Below are 21,348 nucleotides of genomic sequence, written 5' to 3'. Positions count from 1 at the left end.
AAGCCCAGCCCAAGCCCAGCCCAAGCCCAGCCCACCTACCTCACGGTCCCGGCAACAGGCCCGACACGCTCAGGGCGGGGCAGCACCGCCGCTCCTGCCGCGCGCCACCCCCAGGATTTGAAATCCCGTCCCGTGGTGCCCCGGGGCCGCCGCTGATTGGCCGGGCCGGGCGGTGCGCGGTTCAAAGCGGCAGTGGCGGCGGCGCGCGCGGCCGATCCGAGCTCCGGCTCCGCGGTAGCGGCTCTGTCCCGAACCCCTCCCGCCATGGCTTCCTCTGGCCCTCAGGGCGGCGGCACTACCAAGAAGGAGGAGAAGGGCAAGAACATCCAGGTGGTGGTGCGGTGCAGGTACGCGCGGCAGCTCTTCTCTGGGCGAGCGTTGGGGGCTGGCCCTTGGGGGAGGTCGCGCGTCGGTGCCTCCGGGACTCGGGCCCAGACGTTCTCTGCGCTGCGCTCCTGACAGCCCGCGTGGCCGGCGGGCCGAGGCGGCCGCCGTGTGATATGCACCGTGCACCTGTGGGTCTGCTGGGCCGCTGTGTCCGGCTGCGGACGCGTGCCCCGGGGGATCGCTGTGTCTGCCTGGAGGGATCGCTGCGAGGGAGCCGCCCGTACCCCTGAGCGGTCTCGGCACTGCGCTGGGAGCTGCCGGTCCGCGGGTGAGGCGGCCCCGTGTGTCCCGCGGGGAAGCGGCACTTCCCCAGAAGTAAAGCTGCTGTGAGTGATTTCTTATTGCTCAAAAAGGCAAAAAGCTGCAGTTTCCGAACTTGATTCAGCGCACACCCAGTATGAAGCTGCGTAGGAAGCTCAAGAAGAGCTACGTAGAATTAGTATGACTGATATCCGAGACACACAAAAACCCATGCTGAATTTTGCCCTTCTGTGAGCTCCTTTAGGAAGTCGCTGAGTTTTAACAGCTAAAATTGTTGCTATATATATACGTATACCCGCTGCGGTATTTCTGTCAAATAACTTGATTGATGCAGACTTTCCAGTCTGCATGACCAAATGTCTTGGCTGATGAGATTAATTTACTTTTTGGTATGAAGTGGTAAGTTTCATGTACCATAAAATTAGGTTCTCTTTATAATTCTGAGGTGGCTTTGAAGAATTGCTTATTGATACTAGATCTTAAATAATCTTAAAACATTGTATGTTAAAACTGTAATACTGGTAATGCATTAAGTGTAGTGTTTAAAACACCATTAGAAGTTGGGGTTTTTTTGAGCCAGACCTGCAAATATTAGCTTACATATTATGTTTTAATGCCTTTTGCAGTCACATTCTCAAGCTTACGAGTTCTGCGTTTACAGATGCAGAATTAATATAGAAATTAAAATTAATTTAGCCTTATCTTTGTAGTGCAACTGGAAAGCTTCTGAAACAAGTGTTGTGGGATTTGTGAAAATGTTGATGTGAGTCAAGGCTATTGCAAAAGAATAAGTTTATTGAAGCAATTGTATTTGAAATACGTCAAGAGTAACTGTTTTTATCTTTTGTAATTGTTCTGGAATAGCTTCGTTAAGTATTAGTATCTATTTTAACTAAATATAATGCTCACTATGACAGTAGCATTAGGACTGTCCATGGTGTAGTGTTCTGCATTTTTTGCAGCTCACAGACTAATTGCTGTGTCAAGAGTTAGTTTCTAACCTCTAAAAACTTTATTGCCAACCCTTGCTCTTGCCCCTTGTGGAGCTTTTTTTTTTTAATAGCTTCAGTTTATTTGAGCTAGTAAATGTTTCTTCCACCTTTTTGTTTTTCTTTTTCATCAAGTTAGATTCTCCTTACCTTACAGACATGAAGGTAGATGCAACTGTGTTCTTTGGTGTCCTAATTTGTTTCCAAAACCTGATCAGTCTGGGCATATCAAAAAATCTTTTCAAGCAACGCATTTACTGAGCTTCGGTAAAACATGAATTTGGAAACTCAAAGTACATGCATTAGCATTGTTATAATGTGCTTTATACCTAAGGGAATGAACCTGAGATCAAATGTCTCCATGGCATACTAGGCAGCTGCTTATGTAGTAGTAATGATCTGTATTCCTGCATCAGCCCAGCTAAATTGTTCCCCTAATATCACAGCTATGGGCTGTTGTTCCTCCTGCGATGGACTGGTTGTTACATGGTTACACAGCAGAATATGTTCATTGTTTGGCCTTCTGTTACTTTAAAAGTCATGAAGCTGAAGCTGTAGCTTGCTCCTGTGAACAAGATTTTAGTGATTTTCTGTTGTCATCAGTTGATCTTGCACCCCAGTGTCCCATGGTCTGTTTAGAATCTGACACTTCAGCCTCAGTGATAGATGGAGGGAGAAATGTTAGCCACAAGGTTTAGGAAACTCGAGGTGCCGTGTGCTTGTGCTTTTCTTGTTTTTTTTTTTTCTTTATCAATATACTTTAAAGAGCATCTGAAGTGTCTCTAGATTCAAGATATTTTAGAGAGTACAAGATTGTAAAAGTTATATTTTCAAGTTGACTGCTCAGGTCAGCTATATGGGTAGCTTAGACATTCAGTGCAGTTGCACTACTATATGGAGAATAAAATAGGGTTTCATGCTTTTTAGGACATTTCCATACATTTCAGGAGAAATAGTGGCAAATGTCTCTTTAAGGAAAATGGTGTGCACCACGTTTGAATTAACTTAGTGGTGGAACAAAATGCTCACTGTAAAGTTCAAAAGTTTTATTGTACCTCTTAAACCTTTTTACTATGGTTGACTTCAAATTAACTTGGACTTTCCCCCTAGCCCCAAATCTGATGATTCTGTCTGTCTTATTAAATACTATTAGATGCATCAGCATTATGAAGATTCTGGTATTGATGTTTACTGTCCTGCAATTAGTAGGGTCTCTTGGTATTTTTGGTGCTTTAGAGTGTTGTGTCATCAACTTGCATGTATAAGTGTTTTTCTTTTTTTTGAAGTTGTCTTACTTAGACAACTGTTTGGTATGCTTGATCTTCTACACCCTGGATCTGAACATGTTCTAATGCCTGTTAGCTATGTGCCCATCTAAATGATCTTAAACGTGGTTATAGGCTTGTTAAAAATATGTATATAACAAAAAGCTATAGATACCTGAGTTGTCTCGCAGTGGAAGAAAGGAGAAATGGTCTGTAAACTGCCAAATTGTGGCATTTTTTCTTAAACAATTATTAAACAGATAAAGTTAAAAACTTTGTTCTTTTTGCCCAGTTATACTGTTCTAGAGCCTTAAACTGAGTGATATTACTGCTTCATCTGTTTATATTCTTGTTAGTAATGATTTCAATCCGATATTCCTGACTCCTGTCCTTTTAGGCCTTTTAACGCCTCAGAACTTAGAGCGAGCTCCTATGCTGTCGTAGACTGTGATCAAGCAAGAAAGGAAGTCAGTGTCCGCACTGGAGGAGTGACAGATAAGTCATCAAGAAAGACTTACACATTTGATATGGTCGGTAACTGCTTGTCAAGTTGAGGACTTCTAGAAACAAACTAGTACTTAGTGTGATGTTATACATTATTGTATGGATAAATCAGATGTGTTATCTTTGTGTCAATAGGTTTTTGGAGCTCAGGCAAAGCAGATTGATGTATACCGGAGTGTTGTGTGTCCCATTTTGGATGAAGTTATTATGGGCTACAACTGTACAGTGTTTGCGTAAGTAAGCTGCTAATTAGTATTAGGAAATTTTATTTGTATTTTAGTTACTTGTTTACATTTTTATTTTTATTCTCACAGTTATGGCCAAACTGGTACTGGTAAGACCTTCACAATGGAAGGGGAGCGGTCACCTAATGAAGAATATACTTGGGAAGAGGTATTTTTTCACTCCTGAGATTTCTTGTCTGTACTGTAGTTCAAAGCTGGAAACTGCAGAAGGCTAAAGAAAACCAAAAGCTGATGCCTTTCAGAAGCTGACTTGCCTTCAATGTTTGTAGATTAACAAATAGTCTTGTTCATATATATGAGAAGCACAACTTTACATCTTTAATGTATTGCATTCAACTCATGGCGATTTTTATATGGAAGGTCATCTTTATTCTTGTTTATATCCAATCAGACTGTTTAGTTGAAACTCTACCCCCTAACTACAAATCTCTTTCAGTACACTTATAAATCAAATATTTCTTTTTAATTTATAGGATCCACTAGCAGGTATCATACCCCGTACATTGCATCAAATATTTGAAAAACTCACAGAGAATGGTACAGAATTTTCAGTGAAAGTCTCTCTTTTGGAAATCTATAATGAGGAGCTTTTTGATCTTCTGAATCCTACTCCTGATGTCGGAGAAAGACTGCAGATGTTTGATGATCCTCGAAACAAGGTTAGTGCTACAAAATTTGTTATTTTGAGGCTTTCAGGATTGTTGAGAGACATATAATAAGCATGTATTACTTTCTGACAGAGGGGTGTAATTATTAAAGGCTTGGAAGAAGTAACTGTACACAACAAAAATCAAGTTTACCAAATCCTGGAAAGGGGTGCAGCCAAAAGAACAACTGCAGCTACTTACATGAACGCATATTCCAGGTACAAATCTTCCCCATTTCAGAAACCTTGTTTTGTTCTTTCTTAAACAGAATCTTACTGAAGAAGTAAGAAGCTAGTGCAAATGTGACATCATCTTGAGATTGTTATCACAGTGCAGGCTGTCAAATGTGGGTTAGAAAGCCAGAGTTACAATTTCTTCCTTATTACATGCTGTGGGATGATTGCAGTAGGCATATGAAGGGGTATCATGGTTTGACCCCAGCCAGCAGCCAAGCCCACCCAGCCACTCACTCACTCCCCCACCTGCAGGATTGGGGGAGAGAACTGGAAGTCTAAAAGCTGGAACACTCATGGGTTGAGATAAAGACAGTTTAATAGGGACAGCAAAAGCTGTGCACACAAGCAAAGCAGAAATTAATTCACTGCTTCCCATGATTCATCCATCTCCATGAGAGTAGGGCCCCATCATGTGTAACAGTGACTTGGGAAGACAAATGCCATCACTCCAAATGTTCTCTCCCCTCTTCCTCCCTCTTCCCCCACTTTATATACTGAGCATGATGCCATATGGTCTGGAATATCCCTTTGGTAATTCAGAGTCACCTGTCCTGACTGTGTCTGCTCCCAGCCTCCCATGCACTCTGAACCTCCTTGCCATTGTCACATCTCTGTATTATCAAACCTATATGCAGCACAAATCCAAAACACAGCTCCCTAACAGCCACTCCGAAGAAAACTAACTCCAACCCAAAAAATCCAGTAGAAAGAACATCATAAAATCTGAATGCTTCTCAAGTTAAAAATGGACAACCTGTTTCTCCCTGCATTGTTTTTAACGTAAACTTCCCCTCTTGTTAAGGGTTTGCCTACCTTGTAATTAATACATCCTTTGAAAATTTGCGGTGTCTACTTGGAACAGTAGCCCTGAAATTCCACATAACTGTAGCTGAGATAAAAGCATCATAATGTTCTTAATTAGATGTCTAGAATATTGAAGTTTAACTCAAAGTTATGAAGTGAGCATTTTCAAAGCTTTCTATGCCTATGAAAACAGAAGACCTAAATCTGACAGATAATAAGTAAAATGCATCGTATGTACTAGCATGAGATAAATACTCCTTGCAGTAGATACTGTACATTTTCAAAAAGAAGGTTCCTTTCAATTTTGGAAGATGTTTTGTTGATATACTTGTATCAGAGAGGTGGGTTGTCTTTATTCTAGCTGTTCTTGGTGGTTGGGTGTTTTGGCCAGTCCAATTTACTAAATAAACTTGCTGTAAGAGTCTTGAGTATCCTTTCCTCTCCTCACCAGCAGTAGAAAACAATACATCAGGATTTGTTACTGAAGTTTGTAATTTCAAAATGCTGCTAAGATCAGCTTTTTACAGATCATCACAAGACCCTCATTTCAAAATCTAGCTTCTGCAAAATTTGTAAAGTAGGTTGTGGAAGTTGGGGATAAGGTTGTATGGCAATAAGGGCTGCTTCATATGGTTGCAGGTCATAGAATGTGATAGAAGCACCTGGGTAAAAAACAGCATTCTTTTTATTACTGCCTTCACATTCTTGAGCTGCAGATGTGATATCTGTCACTGTGAACAAGTAGTGGTCAAGTGTTGCAACAGTAAGGAATGTACCCTGCCTGTAATTGCATTTTGATTTCAAGGTATACTGAGCATGTCTGACTACTGGTGGAAGGAAATGGGTATTTTCTACCACTGATTAGAACACAGAACTTATTTTGTCTGAGATTCCAGGGAATTTTGAGAATTCATTGTGCCTGAAGTGTTGTTCTATATATGGTCAGACTGGTGTAATTTGATGTCTGTGGCTTTCTATATGTGTCAGCTTCGTGTCGTAAGAACTTATTAAAGGAATAAACTCGACCTAAAATCATCTTTACTATGAGAGTGGTGAAACACTGGAACATGTTGCCCAGAGAAATTATGAATGTTCCATCCCTAGAAGTGTCCAAGGCCAGGTTGGATGGGATTTTGAGCAGCCTAGTCTGTGGAAGGTATCCTTGCCCATAGTAGGAGGGTTGGAGCTCGATGAAACCATTCCATGATTCTGTTATCTTCAATTGTATTACTATTTTTGATTGAAAAATTAATTGGACTTCTAAATTTTTAATACTGGATTCAGCTAGCTGCTGAATTTTCTTTGGCTGGATAAAGAAAGTTATGTTCCTTAAGCTCACATTCTGTGAAACTGCTCTTAGCATAAGGACTGAAAAAAAAAAAATCTACAAGTCAGTTTTCATGAGATGCTTGTGAGTTGAGAATACACAAATGTAAGCAAAATCAAGGCATTTCTCTTGCTTTTCCTTGAAATAAAATAAAATTTATCAGGACTGAATGAGTCCAATGTCATCCAGTTGCTTCAGCACTGGTTTTAAATACCACATTCATATGTACACACACAAAATTGTACTTGGCAGAATAACTTTGTGTATTGAAAATGTAATTTGCAGTTCATGGGCTAAATGTATTCTCTATAAAGAGCACAGAACTTGCAGCAGTCATATAACAAGTAGATATTTGGTTTTAATGGAACATCTGAAACTGGTTTCTTTTGCAGCCGTTCCCACTCTGTGTTTTCAATTACCATCCATATGAAAGAAACAACAGTAGATGGAGAAGAACTTGTTAAAATTGGGAAGCTAAACTTGGTAAGTATTTGAACTAAATGTCATTGATAGAATTTTTAGTCATGGACTAGAGCTTATGAGAGTTTTTTTCCTGATAAGGGGAAAATGATTGTTTTCATAAAGTGATATGAAGTCTCTTTGTCACTCTGAAAAATGTCAGTCCCATTTGTCACCCCATTGTCTCCTGAAAAGCTTTATGTGTTCTGCAAGACTTTGGGGCAAGCATTCTTCGGGGTGCTTGAGACAGAAGCATAACCTGCCTTTCAGGTGGATCTTGCAGGAAGTGAAAACATTGGTCGATCAGGGGCAGTTGACAAGAGAGCTCGTGAAGCTGGAAATATCAACCAATCTCTGCTGACACTAGGAAGAGTTATTACTGCTCTAGTGGAAAGAGCCCCTCATATTCCATACAGGGAATCTAAACTCACAAGAATCCTTCAAGACTCTCTTGGAGGACGGACGAAAACATCAATAATTGCCACAGTTTCGCCTGCATCTGTAAATCTTGAGGTAAATTTAAAGTCTGAAAACCTCTTCCTAAAATAAATATTTTGCTAATGATACAAAAGTATGAGTTAATTCCACAGCTTGACCTAGTGTTACATCTGTTTTTCACAGGAAACATTGAGTACACTGGAATATGCCCATAGAGCAAAGAACATAATGAACAAGCCTGAAGTTAATCAGAAGCTAACAAAAAAAGCTCTTATTAAGGTAACAAGACATATATAGCTTACAAAATGAAGTTACAGGTTAGGCTTGACTTTTTATTAATGTAGTTTTTACTGTGTGGGAGTTAGGAGTATGGGAGAAGCTGAAACTAGTAGCAGTGCTTTTCTGAAGTGATTTTAATTACTGAACTGATGCTTTTAAACTAGAGCTGCACTGGTGTAGCATTAGTCCCTGTAGATATTGGAGCTGTTAATAAGACTAAAGTTGAACAGAGGGCTATTGCTACTAGCTGTGACTGTGGGTATTACATGTCTGCAATTTTGCACTTTCCCTAGAAAGTGCCTGAATTAAAGTGAACTTGTCAGTAAGTACAAGTGGAGAGCCAATGTAAAGTAGCTCTGCCCCTAACAAAGGTGTGATTCCCATTGTAAGCTGCTAAATGTAACCAAGTATGACCTTCAAATGGAAGGTTTCTATGCTCTACATATAGCCAATATATGTCCAATGATATGAATTTTAATGGTGCTATACTGAACCTAGAACAGAAGTGAAGTGCTTTGCTCTTATGTTTATGCAAAACTTCTGTAGAGCACTACCTTTGTGAAGTATCTGTTAAGCTGAATATCAGAACTGAAATAGAAATTTTCAGGTTCACATGGGATTGTTTCTTTATGCAGGAATACACTGAAGAGATTGAGCGTCTGAAGCGAGACCTTGCTGCTGCACGAGAGAAAAATGGAGTCTATATTTCTCTTGAAAACTATGAGTATGTGTGCAAAATTTCTATAAAAAAACTAGCAACAAATCTGAGATACTGGGCACCTATCCTTATACAGGAATACCTTCAGATCTGTTTTCAATCCAGAAAGTTGAAGATAGTTAGGAAAACTGAACTGTTTGGTCAACTTGTTCTTTTGAAATTAACTATTATACAGATAAAATCGAATAGGCTTGCACTGAGGAATTTATGTATGTGTGGAATTTACCATAAGCATTACCCAGCATGCAGGTTTACACATGCAACCTTTTTTTTTTCAGTGGAAGCTCATACAGGAAAGCAAACTTGATATATTTAACTTCACTTTTAATAGGGGTAGTTTGCATAGAAAGTTTGCAATGGAAAATTATCGTAAATCTTTTCTGCCTTAAGTAAAAATTACCTGCTATTCATATAGAATTTAGCAGTACTTATTTTTTGAAATTACTGAAAATGTAGTGAAAAATCTTGAAATTGCCTCTTACTTTTCTAATTTGTTTGTTTATTTTAATCCTTGCTTGAGAGCCCTTAATGGAAAGCTGACGGTTCAGGAAGAACAAATTACAGAGTATATTGACAAAATCAGTGTCATGGAGGAAGAAGTGAAAAGGGTAAGTGATATTTTTCAACTGTGTCTTAAATCTGCCAAAAAATGGAAGAAATTCATTGCTCCTTTCAAAAGGCAGAAAAAAGTTTGAGGAGGGAACAGTCAGAAGATTCTTTTTATTGTTGTTCTTAAAGTTCCCCAATTAGCTTCCTAGTCCTTGAAGTTAGGAATTTGAAATAACATATATGAAATTGCAGGTTGCAATATTTATTTCTAAAGCTGTTTTCATGTCTACTACTATAATTTGCTTTGCTACATTTTCAGCCAAAAATCTGCTTGTAAAATGGTATCTCAGTTGACAGGCATCTGCTTAGGAGCAAAGAATATGGGAAGAGAGGTCATGAGCTCCCATTAACAAACTACATGAAAATTGGAGCTCCTTGTTTAAGAAAAATGTAGATATTAATTTGCTGGTATATGTAACTCTTCTATGTAATCAGCTTTACTGATGCTTTTTGATCTATCTGGTTATGTTTGTTTGGTGGGTTTATTTTCCTTGTGCTGTAACAGTAGTTTGCTCTTGTATTTTGAGAGGGGAAGCAAGGGATTATTACAGTGAGTGAGAATGGTTGGCTTGATATTTTCAGTGATTACAAAGACTATACAAACCTGTAGTTTAGGTTTAAGACCTGAGTCCTACAGCTGAAATTACGTTGCTAGATGACAATTTGCCTTTTGGCATTGTCACATAATTTGAGAGATGTGAAATGAGGCTGTCAAATTTTTAAAAAGTGATGTTGTCTTTTTGATGATTGTCTTCCTATTTAGGTCACTGAACTATTCAGAGTCAGTAAAAATGAACTTGAACAATGTAAAACAGATCTGCAAATCAAGGAGAAAGAACTGGAAGAAACCCAAAAAGATCTACAAGAAACCAAGGTTCAGCTGGCAGAAGAAGAATATGTGGTTTCAGTTTTGGAAAATACTGAACAAAAACTTCATGGCACAGCTAGCAAGGTTGTCACAGTTCTTGTACCTACTGTAAATCAGCTTCCTATGTTTAGGAGTTTCATGGGCTATTCAAGGAAACCCAGTTGTTGGTAAAGCATGATGTGAGTGGGACAAGACCTGAATTTAAGATGGAAAACTAGGATTAGATTGCAGGACTTTGTGTGGTAGTATTGACAGTTGACTGCTAAACACTCTGGTTGGTCTGAAACTAACTTTACCTCAGGCCAGTTTGTCATGGGAGTTCCAGTGCTTTGCAGTATCTATTATCATGAGTTGTTTTGCAGAATAAGTAATTTTCTTTCAAAATCTTACAAGAGGTCCTGCAAAACAGTAAATTATACGTAACTGAAGAAGCTGGTCTAGTGGAACATGTCCCTGCCCATGGCAGGAGGCTTAGAATTAGATGATCTTTAATGTCCCTTCCAACCCAAACCATTCTGTGAACTGGGGTAGAAAAATAGCAAAAAGCTTTGACTAGTGTTGCCCTCTGTGTTTTAGGGTATGGCTTTGGTGTGTTTGTAGATTGGTTGTAACTATCAAAAAAGACTTGAGGTTAGGGAGAGAGGGTGTCCTGCTATTTAAACTGCAAAGTGATGAAACTTGTATCTTCAGGCACCATGACAATTTCTTTCTATTTGGATTCCTGTAAGATTGGGAGGGAATGCCTGGTTTTTACATGTGGGTTGTGGAGTGTTTGTGTGAGACAAATAGGTGCAAAAATTATTTATGCTCACTACAAAACCAGGACTCCACTATTTGTATGAATTCTAAATTATTTATCACAGGACTAGTACTAGAAACCTCTTGTTTGAATACTACATTAAAGAATGTATTTACTATCAGACTGTTCAGAAAAAAGTTGAACTCCTTAGGTATTTTTCAGTTACTATTCTGGGATAAATTATACCTTAATTCCTTAAATACTGAGGAAGTAATTTATTAATGCTTTGATTTTAAAGCCAGACCAAATGTTCTCTAGTAGGTAACTTTTTCCCATGTTCTAAAAGTATAAATGACATAACAGCAGGGTCTGGAACAGTTGTAATTTGATGATGCAAAGGGAAATACCTGTCTTCCTAGAGAGTTAACTCCTTTAAGTCAGAACTATTGTTGCTTTTCCTTATATAATATATGTTTGACTCCTTGTTTAAAGACTTACTAAAATAACTTTAAAAATTATAGTTACTTAGTACAGTGGAAGAAACTACAAGAGATGTATCTGGGCTCCATGCAAAACTGGACCGTAAGAAGGCTGTTGATCAGCACAATGCTGTTGTCCAAAATACATTTGCAGGACAGATGAATGCTTTGTTCAGCAAAATACAAGATTCAATTACTGAAAACAGTTTGAAACAGCAACAGATGTTGACATTTTACACAAATTTTATAGGTAAGTGTAATACCTGTATCAGTAGTCATCCTGAATTTTTGCAACAGTGATCTCAAAGACCACTTCCTAAAATGTATCTGTTTTAGGAAAGGAGAACTGGCTTTATTTAAGTGACATAATGATTACAGTTGCACCAGTAGTAATGTATCTGGGATGATCCACAGCCTTCCTGTGCTGTAAGGGGCATTAAGGTGATGGGCAATAAAAAGAGTTCCTATTTTACAGTGGAACTTCAAAAAAATTTGTAACTCTTGATTTTTTTTTTGTAGGTGACCTCCTGTCTACCAGTTCTTCTACAGCAGATATTCTTGCATCAGTTGTATCAGCATCTTTTGCCTCTTTTAAAGACTTGGTGTCTACCGAAGTTTCTCACATGTCTGAAAAAATAATACAGCATGAGAATCTATCACTTGATTGTAAAGCTGAACTGCTGAGATTAATTGTTAGTACATTTGCATACTCTTACTTAGATACTTAAAATTGGTTTTGATCAAAAGGGTTCTGTAAATATATAGATTTTTTTTTCTGATGCTCTTTACCTGTATCTGCTTTACCACCTAACCATGATTATGTCCCTCCCCACTTCCCCTTCCATGTCACCCCCACAGGGGGTAGTATACTGTATAGCATATACTGTCATTACAGAGCACATGGGTATGTACATAGTAGCTTCTTACAAATGTAGATGAAGGAACAGCCATATTCTGGTTTACTTTTTTTTTCCCCCTCTTCCTAGGAGGAGCACAAAACTGGATTAGGAAGAGCAGTAAATAGCTTGACACCAGTGGTAGAATTTGTCTTGGGGTTAAACTGTCAGTTTCAGAGTAACATGAAGAAATATTCTGCTGTGGCTGACCAGGTAATGCACAAAACCTGCCTCTTTGCCTTGTGCTCTTCTATTTTATTTAATTTACAGATAACATGTCCTTTGTTTTTCTGCAGTATGTCAGTGTTTCCACTTCTTGTCTGGCCTTTTCCCCTTTGTCTTGTCCCATGAGTTCTACCTTTTAACTTTCAGACATTTTTTCTCTCCTAAGTGTGGTAAATTTGCCTGTTACCTGTATTGGCACAGCTGCTTGCCTAAGTGCCACAGTAGAACGGTAAAACATGGATGCTTAAATCTTTATATAACAAATATTTGATGATACATTTAATATATTCTCCCCTGTATTTTAGAAATCTAAAAAAAGTCAACTTAAACAAGTCTTACCACTCCAAATTTTTTCTGCTGTCATACCAAACTTTCTGTAGTCCCTTTGATTCCTGGGGAATGCGATGCTTTATCTTGTTAACAACTGTAAATGCAAACAATATTGTGCTTATTAAAGTCCTTTGCTTCAATTTATAGTTCTAGTCTATCTCATGATACTTGTGTAGAACTGCAGCCTCTTTAATTTCTTTTTTTTTTTTTTCTTTCACTTTTATCTTTATTAGATAAAATTTCTGGTGACCTGTTTCTTTTACTGAAACAATTTTCCCTCCTGTCAATTACAGCTCATGTGACATCAACTCTCCTTGTCCAAGAGGTTTTTATTGGACTTAGACAGGAGATAGTCCGTGGCTTACCAGCTCTTGCTGTACCTTGTCTACTTTTCTATTTTGTTTACCTTGCATGCCAAATTTTGTTTGGAATAGCCCCCACACTAAGTTCCAGTCTCAAACTTCAGATTGTTCCAAGTGTTACTCTCTGCCTTGTATGCACAATACTTCATTAATGCCTTTTGACAATTTCCTTGGGGTAGAGTTTGTTTCTGTATCAATTATGCTGGGAAAAAATATCAGTTTCTTGAATAAAGATATAAATATCTAACTGTAAATAAAACTTTTTTTTTAAGATGGAGGGCCATAAAAAGGAAATGGATACCTTCTTTGGAGATCTTTTTCTCACTCTGAAAAAAATACAGGAAGAAACAGCCACTGGCTTTGCTCAGCTCCAGCATAATTGTGACAGTTTAAAAGAAGAAGTGGAAGTGACGAGGTTGGCACAAAGAAAGGTATCCTTAGAGTAAGAAAACATCCTAACATCAAGTGTGATTGCTTGCTTTGATTTAAACTCCTATGTGGTAGTAAACCATTATACTTGCTTCAGAAAAAAAGCTAGGAGGACAGTAACTTGATCCTAATTATTTTTACTTTTTGTTAGGCTGCTTTAAGTAGTTTATGTAGGAATGTAACAAATAAATCCTTCCCCTTGCTGTGAGCATATCCAATATATGTCCATTTACAAATGTCTCCAAAAGCTAAGAGTCTGTATCTTGACAAAAATTGTACCTTCTGCTTTAGAAGTGCAAAACTCTGCATTTTCTGCATTTTTAATTCAGGCATTCAAGTACCCTTTAAGACTGTTAACAAGTGCAGAATAACAGTGAAACTTGTGGGTTTTTTCTTAATAGAGCGCAGCCAAATTGATGTCTTTACTGCAAAGCCAGCTCGACCTCTTTGCTCAGGAGACTCAGAAGAACTTAACTGATGTTCTCACAAAAAATGGAAGCCTGAAGACCACCATCACTGCTATGCAAGAAAATGTTCACCTGTAAGGAGTGCATTATTTTTGTTGTACACTTATGCAAGATAAACTATATATGAAGAGAACTTCAAAATTGGATGCTCTTCATATTTATGTGCTTATAAAGCCTGCTGGGCATGGCCTGCACACAGAGTGTAGATCATAGTTTGCCTTTCCCCAGAGTAAACTAGTTCTGAAAGGCTTTCCCTCAAACTTGTCTCCTGAGCACATCCCATAAGAATGTATCATTTTGGGAGCAATGTGCTGAGGGGTGTCCCTCAGTGTCTGGACTTCAGAACTCCATATTGTAAAGGGTTAGCTTGAAGCATAAAAATGTATCTGTTGCAATATGCTCCATTCAATTGCAGACTGAATAGCTAAGGTCTTGCCAAAGTTGTTCTTAGTTTGTGGTTAGGGTCTTTTGGTTCTCTTTTGGGCTTTCTTGGTTGGTGGGGGTTTCTTTAACAATCCTGCTCCTGGAAGTGCTGCAAATTTACTAAGTAGAACAACAACGTTATAATTAACTGGTTGGATAGAACTGTGCTGTTTCACTGCTTCTGGTCTCATTCTTCTAAAAATATACTGTGTTAAAATCTACCTTTCAGAATCTCTGAACTCTTACAAATATGTTGTTGCAGGAAAACTACAGACCTAGTCAGCAGTGCAAATTCCAATCACAGCAAATTTACTGCATCTCTGGATAATTTCTCTCAAGAGCTCAGGAGCATAAATGCTGAAAACAAGACAATGCTAGAAGAATCCAATGGCCACTGTCAACATCTTCTCAGCAATCTCAAAAATGTATCTCAGGATACCAGTACATGGGGTGAATTTACAACTGCTCAGATGGTCAACTTTACTAACCAGCAGCTATTGTCATTCAAGGATGAGAAACAGCAACTTCAGTGTTTACAAAAGGTACCTATACTCCTTTGGAGTCTAATGCAACCTCCTGAGACAAAGTTTACTGCAGAATTTGTAGAGCCGAGAAGAAAGTTCTTGGTTATTGTCAGAACAAAAGTATGGTTTTTTTGATAGCAGACTCATGTTACTGAGCTTAAATACATGTAATCAGGAAATCAAAAGCCTAAATTAAGAGGGAGACTTTGAACTTCAAGTGCACATAACCTCAAAAAATGGTGTCATGATTAATGCCATACAGCTAACTTGCATTTGTAATCTGGGCATTTTACATCATCTCAGTAGTGTTTATCTCTGATTCTAAAGCTTTATCTTTCAGTACTGTCCCTGGGAGATGCACGGTGATCAAATGCAGGCTATTTTCTGGAGGATGCAAATTACTTTACTGGTCAGATTGAATCAATATGGGAGCATTCCTTTTCAGCATCTACTAGTTCTGGCCTCTTAGATAAGAGTTTTTCTCTCGGTTTTTTGGTTTTTTTTCATTTCCATCACAAACTTCCCATCCCACCCTTGTTTTATTGTTGAAATAGGCAAATCCAGTATTTTGCGAACTTGCAGGAGGAAAAGCTCAACCAGAAACTTCCTTCACGCAGAATCACAGAATATTCTGAGTTGGAAGGGATCTCTGAGGATCGAGTCCAACTCTAAACTGTTAAAAGCATTTGTGGTCTCAAGATGTCTCTGTATTTGTTGTACCTGCTGATCATTTCATGAGTTTCATTTCAATGGGAGGGGCTAAAACCATGTTTTCCTTTTTCCCTACAAATGCAATAAAGGTTGTGCTTGTAGGATGTTCACATTCGGTTGGATATCCTAATTCTGTGCAGGGTTTGTGCATAGAAGCATGAGGAGTCTGATCTGAGCCAGATGGCATCATCTTTATTCTTATGACTAGCTTTATAAAATGATCATACTTTCTAAGAAACTGATTCTCTTCTGAAGGTAGCTCTCAAAATGAGAGTGTAAAACTGGCACTGAAACTTCTCAATTTGAGGTCTTTCAGTTGTTTCGTTTCAGGTCATGTCATTAATCACGCACCACATCTTAGAAAAGAGGCCATAACCTTACCTTTCCTGTTAACTTGGTGTTCTTGGGTTGGTTTTTTTTGTTTCATTTTCAGAAAAATGAAGAAAACTGTGATAAAGCAGTAGCTGAAATTGCTGACCATATTGGCAGAAAAAAGGCTGCTGAGGGGAAGGTGCTGAATGGCCTTCTTGATCAGATAAAGGTGGATCAGGAGATACTTGTGGAGCAGAAGCTGGCACTTAAGGAGGAAGTACAGCATGGGCTAACTCAGGTTAATGGTTTCCTGCAAGAGGATCTTAAAGTGGATATTCCAACAGGTACTTAAGCAGGCTGGGGACAAAATTGTCTTACAGAAAACAATTTGAGTTCCAGAATTCGTAAGTGAAGGTTAATGTCACCAAAATATAACTAGCAGCCTTACATCTTTTTTTAAGATGTGTGCAAAGAATGGAGACTGAACAAAGCATGATTTCTGTATTGAGTTGATGTATAATTGAGGATTTGAAATTAAAGCAAACACTGAAAAGTGTCAAATCTTCATTAAAGGGACAACTCCACAGAGAAAAGACTACTTCTATCCAGTCACACTTGTGAGAACAGAGCCCCGGGAAATACTTCTAGAGCAATTAAGGCAAAAGCAACCAAATCTTGATGCTATGCTAAGCAGTGTGATAAAGGAGGTGGAGGATAATGCAGGTCAGGTACGTATATAAATGGCAAATGAGGCTCTTGAATGAAAATTTCACGTCTTTGAGGTTTTTCCATGCCCTTGTGGAGGTTGACTTGAACCCCAGGGCTGTTGAAGCCTTTGTGCTTTATGGTGTACTTGGACTCAAGTGTGTTGAGCTTATGACAAAAACATTTTCTTGAAAAATAAGCAATGATACTAATAATTTAGATTTCTCTTCTGTTTTCCAAAAATGAAAGTTCCATATCTTTGATTGATCTGATTATGCTTAATAAATTCATTGAGGAAATTCAGACATCAAATACATTTTCTGAAAAACTTATGTTTTAGGACCTGTTGGAAGAGGAAGGAGAGTTGCAAGAATCCAGTGAAAGCCTTGCTTGTGACAAATACTTAATGGATACAAATGTCTATTGCCACACAAATGGTGGCATTCCTTTTTTCCAGGTAACTTCCACAGATAAGCAAAACAGCAATGTATTTGAGAGAAGAAATATTATTGTTCTGTAACAACGCTGTAGTTTCAAGTCACTTATATTTTAGTGTGGTCTCACAATTCCTTTAAATCTTGTAGATAATGAATGCTTTGTTAAACTTGAGTTAAAGTAACAGCAGATTCTGGTTGCAGTTAATAGTGGATAAAATAATGTGGATTTCTGACAAGCTGGATAGACAGCTGAAAACTCCTCAGCAAATAATCCTGCATGAAGAAAATGGTCATAATTTGCTATAGAAATGTGTGTTAATGGAAGAGTTGAAATTATGTGGGGTGTTTTCTTAGAGGCCTGACAGAAATATTGGCATTCTTGAGTCTTCATGGGTTGGGGTTTTTTTTACTTAAATGCTTCTGACCCTTTTGCTCTACCAATGTATCAGTGTAAACTTCTTGGTATGTTAGTCTAGGGGTTTTCTTGCTGGGGAGAGCATGTGTTCTTGTTGTGGATCCTTTAAAAATAGCTGCTGAAGTTCTGTATGTCTACAGTCAATCTCTTTAGTAAATGCAATCTATTAGGAACCTTTTTTTGGGAGTTATGTCAACTTTTTTTCTCAGGGCACAATGTACTGCATTGCACATGAGCAAGAAGTCTTTAATTTCTTTGTATTCTCTTAACATTGGGTATTTTCTTTAAATCCCAGCACAAAAGAAGTGTCAAAAAAGGTAAAGAGAACAAATCTGCAACTACACTGGAGAACAAAACAGAGGATATGACGGAAGAGTTTCTTCAGAAATCTAAGCATCCTTTAAGATTGCTGAACTAAGATATATCCACTGCAGATCCCTGTTTTTAAATATTCCTATCTCACTGTCTTACTGAGCCATAACTTTTTTGGTAATTCTCTGTCTCTCTATATAGTGATATAGTGATGCAAAGTTTAATCAAAAGGTGTCCCTGCTCAGTCTCATGCCTTGGTCCCATTTTTATATGTTGCAGCTTGTGAAGTTTTAAGAAAAAAAAACCCTGCAGATTATGGTGCTGTTATGCTAAACATATATGTATGTTGTCAAGTAAGAAATTATTTTCTCTTTCTCAATAGATCTAAAATACCAGAAAGGGATGTGGAAATACTCTTTGTTAGAATTATCAGTTACCATTTTATGTATGAATTAACTGTAAATAACTGTTCTGATTTTTATACCTGCTTTTTATTCCAGTTCCTCTCTTTTGACTGTGATACTTCAAATAAATTGATACATGGAAAACAAATGTACAAGCACCTCACTCAGAGTAATTTACCTAACTTTCTTATGGTGCTAGGTTTAACTTAGCTATAACGTTATCAGCTATGTCGTAAGTCTTGTGCTGTCAGAAGAGGATTGTTCTCTCCCTTGTTTCATAAAAGACAATAGCTTTATTTCAGTGCCTCCTCATTCTGTGAAATTTAGTCTTATTGCTGCGTCTTGGGCTTTTTGTTTGCTTGAACCCCACTTTTCTTACCTTCCTCTTAACTTGTAGATGTGAGGTGTTGGTTGGGACACAATGCCAGTCAGGTTGTGTATCACAAACTGGTAGAATTCCTTTAAGATCTAGGTACTTAACATTAAAACACACAAACTTGGTTACAAATGCAGCTTCTATGTTGTATAATAATAGTGAATTTCCAGTAATCTACAGTAGCATTTGACCAGCTGCTCTTTTCATGCTCCTTATCTGGAAATTTGAAGAAAACTTCAAGCTGCAACATGCTGAAGAAGTAGATGAATAAGATTATGATGGGAGTAGGGAGAGACACTGGAAGGTAACCATAATTACATTGAAGCACTATTCTTAGATAATTGTCCAAACATGATTTAAGAGATTGTTCCCTTTTCTGTGTTGAGCTTGCAAGCTTACACTGATGTTTCTCAACTAGGTGATCCGTGTATTTATTTGTCTTTGACCAAGTATGTCAGCTAGTTATACCCTGGACACCATTCAGACAGCACTTTGCAGTCCTGCTGCTAGAGCCAGAAAGACATCATTTGAAGTGTGCCCTTGCACTATTTCTCTGTACTGTAGTATGAGGGAGACCATTAATCAGTTGTCTTTCTGAACTCCTATCTTGCCTCTTACTTATCCTCTCATTCACTGCTGTGGGCAAAGCTAATTGCTTTCTGACAGTCTAGTAGCAGGAAGAAAAGCATTAATTCCCTTTCAAATGACTAAAGCACAACTACAGCTTTGTTTTTTGGGTTAAGTGGGAGGCAGCTTAGTATCATCTTGGTACCTACTTTATATACTGGGTCTTTCTCCTGCTGTAAGGGACTTGAAACACTGGAACGTGCAAGACTCTTTTCAGTCTGTTTGGAGTATTGTCAAATTCTGGCACCTAAAACTTAATGGGCTTAATTCTCCAGGGTCTGGGATCCATTTTCTTTTACCACATGCCTGTTAACACTGACTAGATATTAGCATAATCTTCCACAGTGGTTCAAGAAATCATTTATTAACTAAAATTCAACCGCAAGGGTTGATCCCACAGCTGTACTGAATAGCCTAAACCAAATGGGAGAGGCTTGTGCAAGCCTTTCACCCTACTACATTTTCCCTGTGGAGTCAACAGGATTAGTATGAACAAACTGGAATAGCCAATGACTGAGGAGGCTTGCATCCACAAAATCATGCCATATTTTGTGCTCCCTATCTTTATCCTCTCAGAAACTCTACCTCGGCCATTTGATTCCTGCAGTGCAGGCACAGCCTGCTTTCCTTAGCAGGTGTATGAATTTCAGAGGCTGCTTCACACTTTTTCTAAAGTAGCCCTTGGAGTCGTGTTGTCCTTTGCTTGCAATACTGGCAGTGATCTGCTGATCATTGTTCTGTTGGCCCAGGTATCCAGAGGTCACACCAAAGCCGAATAGGATGAAAAATTGGGATGCAGAACGTGTCCTGGCCTCTGTCCGTGCCTCCTCTCCCACTAGATGGCTCTAACACTAAAGGTTAGTCTGAGCTCAGGTACTGCCTGCTAACCAGGACTTGGAAATGCGGGGTTTGCCAAGCTTTTCCTCAAGCATCTGTCAAAAAAACATTTCAAAAACTAATACTGAGTTTATGCTTCCATATACAGAATTCTATACTCAAGCTTCAGTAGGGGGTGGTTTTATGAAGAGCTGCATTTGTGTAAAAGATGATCTACTGCCATGCCTTGGGTTTTACTGCAGGGCTGATAGACCATTTTGGTAACTAAATTCTTGTCCTGGCCTGCTCTCTGTGTTCCTCACCACATGGGCATTGCCCAAAGCAGAAAGCAGTGCTAATTTGTTTTGGTGTATTGTATGATGTTTAACAAAGAAAAGAATGGTAAGAAAAATAAAGCAACAGTTGCTTCTTGTGTGCACTCGTAAGGGAAGAAATGGCCATGTTCAGGCTAACTTACCTGGCAGTTTGATTTTATCCTGTGTAAGACATCCTTTACAAGAAGGGTACAAAGCCATTTCCACAGAATAACTAGCCAGGTCACACCCACACTGACTCAAGCCAGCTGAGCATGAGGGAGAGTTGTAGTGGGGCTGCAGTGTATGGCCACATTCTAATTAATCTGATGATTATTGTTTGGATTCTAGATTCATGGTTAAGTGAGACAGCTCTTGATTTAACAAAAAACTGAGATACAATGAATACAATGTGGGGAAATTAAATAAGGAAAGATAAGTTTAAATGCTTGTAAAGGGTGAAATGCAGATAGAACAATAAGAGAGCCACAAGAAGCACAGACAACTAAGTCACCAGCTTCCTTTTCTAGTGAAAAATGAGCAGCCGGGAAAAAGGAAGGGAAACTTCCTGCTTCCTCCTGGAAATCAGGGAGCTGCAGCACTTGCTGCATCAGAGTTGTTGGGGGATGCAATGTTTATTTGAAGAGAGAAAAGAAGACTAAGCTTGACTGGCTGCTATTGATGACTGCCTTTATTTTGGGTATCAAACAATTGCATGGAGCTAGAGAGGAGTGAGGAGAAGGTGCAGAGTTGCTAGACTGCTTTTCTTTATTCTGCTAGGTGTCAGTCAGCATTGCAATTAGCTGTTAAAAGGGTAGAGGAAATAAGAGGAAGCCTTTAACTCTTTGGAGTGATAAAAGAAAAAAAACTAGGAAGAGCTGGAAAAATAAAGTCAACATTCCTTTTCCATCAAAAATAAGGGGAGAAAATAAAGTTCTAATGTTTGAGAGCATTAGAAACAGGAAAAGAAATATATTTGCTAACTATGTATTTTAAAATTTATGCATTT

General features: G+C 38.5%; 1 protein-coding gene across 1 annotated transcript; it reads left to right on the top strand.

Annotated features, from left to right (window-relative positions):
* The first annotated feature begins 207 nt into the window (after positions 1–207).
* KIF11 (kinesin family member 11) lies at positions 208–19,483 on the top strand. Its single transcript, XM_069019709.1, has 22 exons — positions 208–347; positions 3,300–3,432; positions 3,542–3,639; positions 3,721–3,799; positions 4,125–4,310; positions 4,392–4,516; positions 7,058–7,148; positions 7,395–7,637; positions 7,746–7,841; positions 8,477–8,565; positions 9,080–9,167; positions 9,932–10,120; positions 11,297–11,504; positions 11,774–11,946; positions 12,241–12,363; positions 13,340–13,498; positions 13,898–14,037; positions 14,649–14,928; positions 16,055–16,277; positions 16,507–16,661; positions 16,979–17,095; positions 17,786–19,483. The coding sequence occupies exons 1-22, from the start codon at positions 265–267 to the stop codon at positions 17,906–17,908; spliced, it is 3,201 nt and encodes a 1,066-aa protein (XP_068875810.1). The 5' UTR covers positions 208–264; the 3' UTR covers positions 17,909–19,483.
* The last annotated feature ends 1,865 nt before the right edge of the window (positions 19,484–21,348 follow it).

This window comes from Aphelocoma coerulescens, chromosome 6 (genome assembly GCF_041296385.1).
Source record: "Aphelocoma coerulescens isolate FSJ_1873_10779 chromosome 6, UR_Acoe_1.0, whole genome shotgun sequence".
Classification (NCBI taxonomy): Eukaryota; Metazoa; Chordata; class Aves; order Passeriformes; family Corvidae; genus Aphelocoma; species Aphelocoma coerulescens.
This window is presented reverse-complemented; position numbering and strand designations above follow the sequence as displayed.

What these genes read in the sequence shown, in the direction of transcription:
- KIF11 (XM_069019709.1), top strand. Translation starts at nt 265, where the DNA reads ATGGCTTCCTCTGGCCCTCAGGGCGGCGGCACTACCAAGAAGGAGGAG. An exon ending in AAGAATATACTTGGGAAGAG is followed by an intron (nt 3,800 to 4,124) that starts GTATTTTTTCAC and finishes TTTAATTTATAG; the next exon opens with GATCCACTAGCAGGTATCAT. An exon ending in ATTTCTCTTGAAAACTATGA is followed by an intron (nt 8,566 to 9,079) that starts GTATGTGTGCAA and finishes TCCTTGCTTGAG; the next exon opens with AGCCCTTAATGGAAAGCTGA.